Consider the following 12,833-nt stretch of genomic DNA (forward strand, 5'->3'; position numbering starts at 1 on the left):
ATAGAAGTAAAAAAAATTAAAACAAAAAATAAAAATAGAAATTAAAAAAGAAATTAAAAAGTAATCAGGTGGTAATTACACCATGTAATTACCAGTAATTCACAGCCTCTACCTGTGAATTGTAGAGTGTAATTACCTCCTGCCAATTACACCAATTACATACAGACCAAGTAATTACATGTCCTTCCAAACAGGACAAGACAGTGTAATTACACCAAATCCAATTACCAGAGTGTCCTTCCAAACAGGCCCTAAGTAAACCTTTCTACAAATTTCATCTGTTTAAGATTACTCTTATCTAGCAAGAGTCTATTAAGAATGAATAAAATAAACAATCTAAAAATGACTGGGAGGGGTACACAAACTCTATCCTCTACAAGTTTTCAAGTCAAATCTCTGCCTAATGTTCTTAGATTGACAAACAAGTCCATTTGAGAAAACCTATTGAATATAGATACATTTGAAGCAGCAAAGACGATAAACAGGCTGAAGACACTACGGAATAAACAAAATGATTTTCAGATCTTAGAATCAAATAAGATAACAGAAGATATATATCTTCTCATACAATAATGAGGCAACTCAACCAACACTAGCTAGACCATTGGAAGAGCTGAGATGGGAAAAAGCAGCTTTACCTCTTCTTGTGGAAGCAATACACTAAATCTCTTGGTCATTGTTATTCTTCAACATCGTCAGTGGCCTGGCGTCCAATATCTGAATTTCGTGGTGACATGCTTCTTTTGTTTCCTGCTCTTTGCTTTCTTGGCTTTCATTCGGCGTTTTTTCTCATTTGCATCAACCCAAGCATAATCAGAAGGTATGTGGAAAGGGTTAATCTCTTCACGGAAGCTGTGGCTTTCACTGTCGCTAGATTGGCCACCGTGACTTCCCCTCATCCATGAAATCCATGATGCAGAGCCATCAGATTGCTTTGATTTAGCATCTTGGAAATGTGCAGGGCTTGAAGGAGGCGTTGAGAACTCCTCCACTGGCTGGAGCTCCTCAAACTTGGTAAAAGTAACAAGAACACGGATGGTTGGAACAACAGGAATAGCCACCTGAGATGCAGCAGAATATAATGAGTCTATGCGAAACTCCATCATACAGTCAGATGTGAATTAAAGAGATCTAGCATCCTAGCATATCTTTCAATACAAGGTCACAACAGACAAATAAACTCTCAATTCTCACACCCTAATACTCCCCCTATTCCATGTTTAATTAAATTTGTGAGGCAATGCACATTTAATAAGAAAAACATTCAAAATCATAATTTAAACCATACTTTCCACTATTGTCCTTTGTGAAATCATAAATGTAACTTTATAAGTAGTGTAATTTGTCTCCTAGAGAATATCAAACTTCATTAAAGGAAAGGGCAAATATGGAAAGAAGTTCAAACATCCATCTTGAACTTTGAACAATTCAATTATTTTGAACAATGAAAAAAGCCCCAAAAATTCAGTTAATATGGAATAGAGGGAGTATAATAATGGCAAATATCTAAAGTACTGTGTTTTTCTCAAAGATCTAAAGGTCATTTTAAATTGCTAGAAACATACTAGGATAAGAATATGACCATCACCCAGTAATTCTGGCTGAAATTAATGATCTGAGTTTTTAATCTAATTCATTGAAATTGAACTATTTTTAAGGTTCTAATGTTAGGAAATTCACAAGCCAAGCCCTACCACTACTTAACTTTAAGCTAGAATGGTAATTCACAAGCCAAGCCCTACCACTCCTCAACTTTATGCTAGAATTTACGTTACTAGCCAAGAATGTCAAGAAATAAGTACTCCATTTCATTTAATAGAAAGTTGTTTGATTGAACACAAAATTTTAGAAAGAAAGACCGACTTTTGGCACATACCAAAAGTACCCTTCGGATTTGTGGTCTTAAACATGTCATGGCATTTTTATGGCTATAAGAGCATGTCATGATGGATAAAACAAAAAGTTTATCATTAAAGAGCTTTCAAATATAGAAATGGGTCAGATTACTAGAAACAAACTAAAAAGAAAACAATGTCATATAAAATGGAATAGAATGAGTATTTATTAAAGAGGACAATCAAGTACACTAAGCTCCCACTATGCACAAAGTCAGAGGAAAGACCGAATCATAATAGATTTATCTTATGCAGTTGTTTCCACGGGCTGAGCCCTGAACTTCATGGTACACCGCAACAACTTTTATTATTACACCAAGGCTCCTCTTCAACAAAAATTATTTAATCTCACTAAATATTCATGTAGCGATAAATATAATCTTCAGATTCCAACTTTCGAAAAATAAGTAGTGCTCTGTAATACATCTGAAGAATATTCAACCCATATCTATGCATGTTGCAAGGACAAGATTTCTAGATTATTAGTAATATTCCACATGACCAAGCAATCCCCTCTTTATTTATGGAAATTGGTACAACATTTTGTCAAAACTTAGGGTAGGAATCACGCAACTCATGCGCAGGCCAAGATAAGAATGGACAATCTTTAGACCTTTTCTGGTAATCATAAAAAGCCTCAACATTCCTTTTTAAGAAAATAAATAAATCCTTCACGAAAAGAAATCCTCAACATGTATGATCCACATATGACCTCAAATGGATGTCATTTTTATCCTCAAGTTGTAGGTAGTCCTCTAAATATCTACCATAGCTTTTGTCTTGAGATATCAAAATGCTAAATTTTATCTCTGATTTCTCTGTGGTTTAAGGTCAAAGTATCCAACCCAATATTGATTGACCAAATCCAGTATGTATCCCACGCCCATACTAGTGGCGTCATGACAACACAGGTGCTGCCCCACGAATGAAGAGTATGTCCAACTTGGACCACTATCGATAACGCAAACGTGTTACTCAGTATACTTGCTACTTTCAAATCTCTACTGTTGCATATATACATGCTGGAGGGAGAACTGTTTAAACTAATAGTAGTTGTAAGGAAATATTGGAGTTCCATTTTTCATGTTGAGACAACCATTCCACAAGACTCTGTCCTTACAGAAATACCTAATTACTCTTCTCCTACTTTACTTATGCGTGAAATACAGATAGTTCAAGTTTTAGCAAGTTCGTAGTGTGTTTTTAACAACTTATACAAAAGACCATAACTACCTAGGTCCATCACCGAAACTGAAACTATTTCAGCACAGCCCTACTCCTTTATTTTCTCAGAATTCAAATGGGCAGGTGGCCTCATTTTTCTTTTCATAATAATAGAAGCACAATTATCATACAGGATAGGAACATCCTTTTTATTTCCAGTTCTGCTCATTAAACCACTTCTGTTCCTCGGAGATACACTTTATTCGTGGAGGAATAGAGAGAACATAACATAATTTGATCGTTAACAAGGTCTCCCCAATCTATTAAAAAGTAACTATATTTCTTTCAGGAAGAATGAACCTATCACAAAAAAACCTGAGAACAAAAGCGATTTGTCAGCAATAAAAAATTTAAAAGGAAATGTGGGGAAAAAATACACAGTGACATCTGTATAAATATAGAATTCAGTAGGAGGAAAGAATGTGTATATCAGGAAAAAAATTGGAAAAGGCCAAGGCTCCAAAAAAGTAGTTTTTTCCACCTCATGCGCAATGTGAGAAGCAACCTTCAACGTGGATAATATGAAGAAGAGGATGCAAATTGTTGAGAGCTACTATTTCTTGTAAGAAGTATAGGAAGACACTCCTATCGCACTTCAACTTTACACACTTATGGACCTTGATCTTCTCTATGCTTAACATTCTTGGGTGCAACGAAGTAAGGTAGGTGAAGCAATGTAGAATTCATCAAGAGGAAGGCAGTTTAGAGAACAACAACATTATGTCTCTTTCAGCCTCTTTGGAGTGAAAGAAATAAGAGATTGTTTCACCATAACAAGAATGTGCCAAAAGTATCAAAAAATCATGTTTTTTTTTTTAATAAAGTAAGATGTTTCATTCACAAAAGAGCATCTAGTAGATGCATAGTTACAAGGAAAGGAAAAGGCATCAACAAAAGAACTAATGAATCCCTTGTCAATCTAAGACAAGGTAGCTAACAAAATCAAACGACTGATCAGTGCTAATTACAGTAGTCATACTAGTCCAGCAAAAAAGATTAACTAAGCACTTTGTTTTGAGGGAGTGATTTGGAGTTGAGATTCCATCAAAACACCTCCTATTCCTCTCATTCCATATGGACCAGAAATCAGAATATAGCAGCAGGGATCATCCTCCAAATCCTTTTGATGGCTTTATCAACCCTCCACAAGCTCCGGTTCCAGTGTGCCTCTTTTAGGGTCTGTGGCATGACCCATTTTAACAGAAAATTCTGCTTCAAAGATCTGTGGCTACTGTGCAGAGCAATAGCAAATGGTTTATAGTTTCCCTCTTTTCCAAACATAGATAGCACCTGTTTACTAACTGGACACTCTTCCAGTTGAGATTGTCTTGAGTCAAACATGCTTCATTCAGGGCAGTCCAATTAAAACAAATAACCTTAGGAGGTAACTTTATCTTCCATATCAATTTCCCAAGGCCAACTAGCAACTACCTGGTAATGAGTACCATTGCTGTCTGTAGCATTCTTTCACTGTGAATCTCCCCTTGCTTCCCCAACACATAGCATCTGTTTTGTTCTCATCAATGTTGTACTCTTCCACTTCTGCAAGCAGTTCTATCAAGCTGTGCATTTCCCAATCATTAATTGCTCTTCTAAGTAGAATAGCCCAGTTATTTCCATTTCTGTTTTGTGCTATGGTGGAGTTTTTATCCACAGCAATCTGATACATAGAAGGAAACTTCTCCACAAATATAGTGCCATTGAGCCACTTGTTCTTCCAAAATCTAGTATGTGCTCCATTGCCAGGTCTAAAGTAGGTGTTTTGGAAGAATTCAGGTCCCAGATTGGTAATGAGTTTCCAGGGACCAACACAATATGGAGCATTAGAGCTTTTTGTGCTCCAGATATCTCTCTCCAGCTTGGTTCCACACCTCCTTCCAGAGGCTTGAATCCCCAGCACCATACCTCCAAAGCCATTTCATAAGAAGGCACTAGTTATGAAAGACTAAATCTCTAACTCCCAGACCACCCTTGCATTTTGGTTGTGTGACTCTCTCCCATTTTATCACATGGAATTTGTGAGTGCTACTGCTTCCTTCCCAAAGGAAATTCCTCCTGATTTTTTTTGAGATTGGTAACTGTTTCTATTTCTTTAAATCAGTACATGGGTTGTACTGAAACCATATTTACATAATGAACTCTAAAGGCACTGTCCTATCCCTATAATGAGTCTAAAACATCAATGATAGAGACAGTGTCATTATAGTAGATCTGATTACACCAAAAACACAAAGTTAGAATACACCTCAATTTTACTTGCTGCATGTTGCTCTCCCTATTCTCAAAAACTCTAAGATTTCTCTCTTTCCAGACAGTCCACCAAATAGTAGCAGGAATGATTCTCCAGTTGCTTCTGTTCTTTGCTTGTAATCCTGCTTCTTCCCAACTGTATAAGGCCTCTGCAATTCTACCATGCATGATCCATGAGATGTTTTTGAGCCTTAGGAATAGACTCCACAATTGGCCAGTGACCTTGCACTGGATGAACAAGTGATTGACTGTTTCTGCAGTTTCCCCACAAAAAAACATCTTGAACACAGTGTAATCCCCCTCTTCATCAAATTCTCCTGTGTCAACACCACTTCCTTAGCCAGTAACCACACAAAACAGGCCACTTTGTGTGGGATCTTGGCCTTCCAAATGTGTTTCAAGGGCCATTTGGATGCCTGCATAATTGGGTGGTTCAACTTCCTACATGCTGCACTTACTTTAAAAGTCCCAGTACTGTTTTTTTTGATAAGGTAACTTTATATTCACATCAAAACTCATCAGCAAAGCCTGATGAGGTGGGATTTACATCCCCCAGGGGGTAATTTCAAAAGCTAAAAAACAGCCAAAACTTTACAATTGAGCATTAAAATCCACTAAGCTATCTACCTCCCCCACCAAATCCTGTTTACACCAAAAATACAGCAGGCTCAAGCTATTCATCTTGATTTTCTGAGTGCTGTTAAGTTTCCCATCATGTGATCTTTCATTTCTTTCCTTCCACAATGTCCACCAGATGCAGGCTGGGATGCATTTCCACCAGTCCTCTTTGGATCTTCTTCTTCTGCCCACTCCTTCCCACTGTCTCAACAACTCTAAAGTAGTCTTGGGCATTACCCAGTTAACTCCAAGTATACATAAGAACATGCTCCACAGATTTGCAGCTGTTCTGCAGTGTAAGAATAAGTGACTATTAACTTCTGCCTCTTCCCCACACATGAAACACCTTGAGCAAATCTGTATACCTCTTCTTTGTAACACTTCATGGGTTATAGACATGCTTTCCTGATTGCCAACCAAGTGAAACCTGAAACCTTGTGAGGGATCTTGATTTTCCAAATTAGTTTCCAAGGCCATTCCATTTCCATAGCCTGATTAGAGTTTAAGCTCCAGTAACAAGACTTCACAGAAAAAATCCCTTTCTTGTGCATTTTCCAGATTGGAGTATCAGGACTTTCAGTGACACCTGGAAATGCATTTAGTGTGTGTAATAATCCTGCTGCTCTATCAACCTCCCAGTCATTATAGCCCTCCTAAAGATCAAATCCCAACCTTGAGGGCTCCACACTTGTGCCACAATGTCCATCTGTTGTAGGCTCAATATATAAAGATCTGGGAACATGATCTCAAATTCTCTTCCCCTAACCAAAGTTCATTCCAGAAACTGGTTTTCACCCCATTCCCAATCCTAAAGGATAGATTGGGGATAAAGGATGGCCACAGTCTTCTGATTGTCTTCCAGACAGAGCATCCAAAGGTACCATTTGCTTCTTCAGTGATCCAATTGTTTTGGAGACCATATTTATGTGATATGAATCTCCTCCACAAAGCCAGATCTTCACTACAGAACCTCCATAGCCATTTCTTCAACAAGCTGACATTTTGCATATTCAACTTCTTTATACCCAAACCACCCTGCATTTTGTTGAGTGTCACTACATCCCATTTAACCAGATTATACCCAAGCTTCTCTTTATTTCCTTGCCACAGGAAGACTCTTCTTGATTTGTTGATTTTCTTCTCTATACTTCTTGGTATTGGGAATAGGCTCATCATATAAGTAGGAAGTGCATCCATCACAGATTTGATAAGAGTTATTCTGCCTCCCAAGGATAGATACTGGCTTTTCCACCTTGACAGCTTCTTCTCACATCTTTCCAGTACTTCATTCCAAACTTCCACCTCTTTGTTCTTAGCACCAAGGGGCATTCCAAGGTACTTTGTTGGGAGGGAGGCCACCTGACATCCTAGGTTCTCAGCTAGCACCTGCATATTAGCAACCTGATTAACTGGGTATAAACAACTTTTATGCCAATTGACATGTAGTCCTGATATTCCCTCAAAGATGGTTAAGATGGCCCTCAAGTGTCTTATATGATTAACTTCAGCTCCACAGAAGACCAAGGAGTCATCTGCATAAAGCAGGTGTGAGATCTCCATAGCATCTCCCCTATTTGCATTTGCACTGAAACCTTGCAACCACCCATTTTCACTTGCTTTCCTGATCATGGAGTTGAGACCCTCCATAGCTAAGATAAATAGGAATGGTGACATGGGGTCACCTTGTCTCAAACCTCTTTGTGACTGAAAAAACCCTTCAGGATTGCCATTAGTGATAAGGGAGAACTTCACAGTAGATATACAGACCTTAATCCAGTTGATCCATTTGTTTCTGAAGTCCATATCTCTCAGAATCTTTGAAAGGAAGGACCAATTTACATGGTCGTAGGCCTTCTCAATGTCCAGTTTGTGTAAGACTCCTGGTAGATTCTGCTTCACCCTACTGTCCACTAGTTCATTTGCTAGCAATGATGCATCCATTATCTGCCTTCCTTTAAGAAAAGCCATTTGGTGCTCATCTACCAAAACCCCCATGACCTTCTTCATTCTCTCTGTGAGAAGCTTGGTTATGATTTTGTATACTCCACCAATCAAACTTATTGGTCTGAAATCCTTCAACTCTTCTGCTCCATGCTTTTTAGGAATTAAAGCTACAAAAGTGGCATTGAATGATTTCTCAAACGTTTCCTTCTGGTGGAAATTGTGGATTGTCTGCATCAAGTCCTCCTTCAAAGTCTCCCAACACACTTTGAAGAAACTCATGGTGAATCCATCAGGTCCAGGTGCCTTGTCACCATCACATTGTTTGATTATATTTAACACTTCATCTTCGCTGAAAGGCCTTTGCAACCAGTCTTGTTCCTCTTGGGAGATTCTAGGGCAGTTTACATACTCGAAAGAGGGCCTCCATAACTCTGTTTCAGTATAGAGTTTTTTATAAAACTCAATCATATTCACCTTAATGACTTCTGGCTCTTTGACCTCCTCTCCTCTGATTATCAGTCTGTCTATATTATTATATCTTTTGTGAGCAGTAGCCATCCTCTGGAAAAACCTAGTATTGTTGTCTCCCTGTTTCAGCCATAAAATCCTGGATTTCTGTCTCCACCTAGACTCCTCAATTTTTGCTAGTTCTTCCAATTCTACCAAAATTGTAGCCCTCACCATTAGCTCATCCTCTGTCAGCTGTCTTGAATCTTGTGCCAGATCAATATCAGTTAATTCAGATAACAACTTGTTTTTCTTAGTGCCTAGGTCCCCACCCACTTGCTTACTCCATTCTCTGAGTTTATGTTTCAACAACTTCAGTTTCATACTGAGCTTGTAATCAGGGAAACCTTCCTCTACAAACTCACTCCACCAACTATGCACAAGCCCCTCAAAACCATCCACTTTGAGCCACCAATTCTCGAACTTGAAATAGGACTTATTCTGACCCCAGTCCCCACAGCATAGCATAATAGGGCTATGGTCAGATGTCACTCTAGGCATTATCGTCTGCCTTATATTTTTGAAGGTCTCTTCCCATTCCATTGAATATAAGAATCTGTCTAACCAAGCTGCACTGTCATGGTTTCCCCCTCTGAACCATGTAAAGTTCCCACCAATTAGTTGAGGATCATGTAATTCCACGTCCTCAATCCATTTGGCAAAATCTTTCATCACATTTGTGATCCTATTGCATCCTCTTCGTTCTGCCATGACTCTAACCGTGTTAAAGTCTCCACATGTGACTCATGGACCTTCACACAATTCTTTGACTGCTGCCACCTCTTCCCAACACTCCAATTTCTCATTCCTACTCTGAGGGGCATATACACCAGTGAGATACCAACTAAAAGTAGTTTGGACTGCATCAAATCTATAGGTGATTGAGAATTGCCCCGTCTCTCCTAAGCTTCCTTTCCATATTCTACAATCCCACATGATTAGGATTCCCCCTTTACTACCATCAGCTTCTAAGTAACCACACCTCATCCATCTGCTAGCCCATAATTGTTTGGCAATACTCTCTACCTCCCTACTTATCTTTGTTTCTTGAAGGCAATAAACATCTGCTTTCCACTTCAGCAAAGCACTCTTAACAATATTTCTGGTAGAACTATTGTTAATCCCCCTTACAGTCCATGAAAGTAATTTTACCTTCATTTAAAGGCTAAGCTAAGGACTCTCCCTTTGGTTCTGGAACCCTCCACCTGCTGGTTTAAACTGGACTGCAAATTTTTCAATTCATATTTTCCAATTCCTCGAGGTCTGGGTGTTGCAGTTGTACTTCCTACCTTCTTAATTTCCATAACAGTTTTTCTTTCATCCAACCTCTTCAGTAATGCAAAGGTTTCTTCTCTGAAGCCTTCAAAAGCCACTCCATAAGTGGCACTTAGTTCCAGGATATGCTGGTTAACCCAGTTGGATGCCCTAATCTCCTCTTCATTGTGGTTCCAAGGCATATTCGATGTTACTGGCTCAACATCAAGAATTTGTTGTATTTGCATGTTGTGTTCATCACTGTTACTTTCCCATCCCTTCGAACTCTCTCCTTTTTCATGTGATTGCTTACCCTCGCTTTCATCTGACCTGACTTGCTCAGTTTCTTTTAGATGCATATCTGCGACTTCTCCCGGAGTGTTCTTTGCGTTGGGTTCACTGCTTTTTTCCATCAAAGAAATTTCCCAGGCATCGTAGGCTTTTAAGAATTGCATAGCCAATGTTTTAAGTCCACTTAGCCCTTCATTAATCCCCACATGCTCATCATGTGCCCCTTCTTTTTGCTTTACTGAATTAATTGGGCTAGAAAGGCCATTCATTAAAAGACCCACATTAGGTTTTGGGCCTAGGTCTGTATTGCACAATACTTTCAAGCCCAAATTCGAATCTGGGATTTTGGCAGCTACCCCACGTGTCTCAGCCCTAGCACGTGGCTGGGCAGCTTTATCTGTCCCCTCTCTTACTAAAACATAGTTCTCTACCAAAACCACTGGTCCACGACTGGTTGACTGCTGGGTAAAAACCATTGAGGCTGGATTTGAATTCCATCTTCTCCGGCAGCCACTCTCACTGGAGCTTCAATCCATAATTGCATCGTGTATTGGAAAGAGCTGTCTTCAATCGTCACTTCCTTCGACACGCAAGAGCCATCACCATTAATTTTGATTCTCGCCCATTTGAGATGGTTACGGAGGTGCGTCTCCTCTTCCGTTTCAACCCAACCTCCACAAAAATCACCGATGGCTTTGAATGTTTTTTGTGCCCAGAGATGCAACGGCAGACCTACCACTCTAACCCAAGTAGATTTGGGTCGGCCATAATCCGCCGATGTACCTATTGTCTGACTCCACCACTGCATTTTGACCGAAAAATTCTTCCACACCAGTCACCTTCTACCACTTGTTCTGCAGTGGTTTTGGATGCAAATTCGAATAGGAAAATTCCCTCCCCCATTTCGTAAATATTGAGACCATGAATCTGCTTCCAGAGATTATTTGCCCATTTCCTAACCTCTGTAAGATTTGGAGTCTCACCTTTACTAACCATAAATTTTCCCACCAAACTCTTCTTTAATACATACACTCTGGGAATTTAAGTCCTCATAAATGCAAATTTTGTCCCCCCTTTTAACCATGTTCGCTGTTTGCGTGTTTTTCCTCCTCTCATTCCCCCATTTAGTGCTTCTTAGCATATTCGCATAGGAAATGTTGTTGTCAATCAGTCTATGCTTCTCTGAGTTCCCCCTGCGTTTGTGACTACTAATGAATCTCCCAACTTTCTCTGCAATTCCTTTCCAGCCTGAGTTAAAATTTAGCTCCGGTATAATGATGACTACCCTTCTTCTACCTCTGACGTTTATCAAGCTTATATATCTGCCAAACTTGTTAAAATTCCTAGCGCAATAGATTTCTGAAAAGGCATCTTTTTCTTCCATCTTCTAACTGAGTTCCCCTTTGATTTGGAAGCTTCTCGCAAGGTCCAAGAAATCCATTCCATATCTTTGCCATTGAATGTTGTTCTTGTCACAGACTTCCTGTTTCTTTCTGTCTAGTCATACCAATCTCCTGTTGTACCTGAGGTTCTTGCAATATCGTATGATTTGAATCCCACCGCGAAGTAAATGATGTCGTCCATCAAATGCTTGGCTGAGGATGAAAGAGAGTGGAAAGAAAGAGAGAGAAAGAAGAAGCGAGAAGGTGTTCCAATGATCGAAAGAGATCACCGGATATAGAGGAAGGAGAGTTAGGAAGGCAGTTCTCAGGTGACCTACCGAAAAGAGGGTTCTCTCTCTCCTAGGAAGTAGGAGAGAGAGTTTTTGGGAAAAGTGCCTGAGAGCATTTAATCCCAACCACTGTAATCTGTCTTTCCCTGTCTCCAAGCCACTAAACTGTTCAATGACGCTGAAGAATTCTGTAACTTTTGGAATTGCCCAATCATTGAGGTGCCTTCTAAATATAATATTCCACCCATGAGGTGTCCATAGTTCAGCTATTGTATTTTGTTGCTGAAGAACTAGAGTATGTATGTCCGGGTAAAGTGTCTCCAGATTTCCTGCTTCCTGCCAATCCTCCTTCCAGAATCTAGTTTTAGCACCATCTACCACTTTAATCTTGGTGTTTTGTTTGAATTCATCCCATAGTGATCGGATGGATTTCCATAAACTAACACCATAGGGGAGTGGTAACTTCCTTTGTCATCCAATTGTCACTTTCTTCCTAGTTAGCTTTTATGACTGAGCCCCATAAATTCTGATCATCGTTGGAATACCTCCAAAGCCACTTCATTCTCAAAGCATTGCTTTGATTCTTAAGGTTCTTGATCCCTAAACCCCAACTCTCTTATCATTGATCACTTTTTTTCCATTTGACTAAGTGGTACCCCTTCCTTTCCTTGTTTCCTTGCCACAAAAACTCTCCTGATGCTATCCAACCTATTAATGACACCTGGAGGAATAGGAAATAAAGACATCATATATGTTGGAAGTGCATCAAGCACAGAGTTGATCAAAGTCAGTCTTCCTCCAAGTGAGAGGTACTGAGACTTCCACCTTGCTAGTTTCATCTCACACTTCTCAATCACCCCATTCCAAATTTCCAAAGACGTGGATTTTGCCCCTAAAGGCATACCCAAATAAGTAGTTGAAAGAGCACCCACTTCACCACCAAGAATTAACTTCAAATTTTCCATATTTGGCACTTCATTAACTGGATACAAGAAGCTTTTGCTCCAGTTAACATGAAGTCCAGACATTTCTTCAAACAAGACTAGAATTAGTCTCAAAATTTTGAGGTGGTCCTCTTCAGCATCACAGAATATCAGGGTATCATCAGCATATTGTAGATGAGTTATCTTTAGGCTTTCCCTTCCGGCTCTAGCTACTTCAAAACCTCTTAGCCATCC

General features: G+C 39.4%; 1 protein-coding gene across 1 annotated transcript in view; it reads right to left on the reverse strand.

Annotated features, from left to right (window-relative positions):
- Window positions 1-312: 312 nt before the first annotated feature.
- Window positions 313-12,833, reverse strand: part of LOC102598870 (ankyrin repeat domain-containing protein 13C-like) — a 20,114-nt gene continuing 7,593 nt past the window's right edge. The window contains exon 3 of the mRNA XM_015312569.1: window positions 313-1,061. Coding sequence (XP_015168055.1) covers window positions 696-1,061 — 366 coding nt within the window. The 3' untranslated portion in view covers window positions 313-695. The remainder of the gene's footprint in view (window positions 1,062-12,833) is intronic.

Source organism: Solanum tuberosum, unplaced genomic scaffold, assembly GCF_000226075.1.
Source record: "Solanum tuberosum cultivar DM 1-3 516 R44 unplaced genomic scaffold, SolTub_3.0 scf00209, whole genome shotgun sequence".
Classification (NCBI taxonomy): domain Eukaryota; kingdom Viridiplantae; phylum Streptophyta; class Magnoliopsida; order Solanales; family Solanaceae; genus Solanum; species Solanum tuberosum.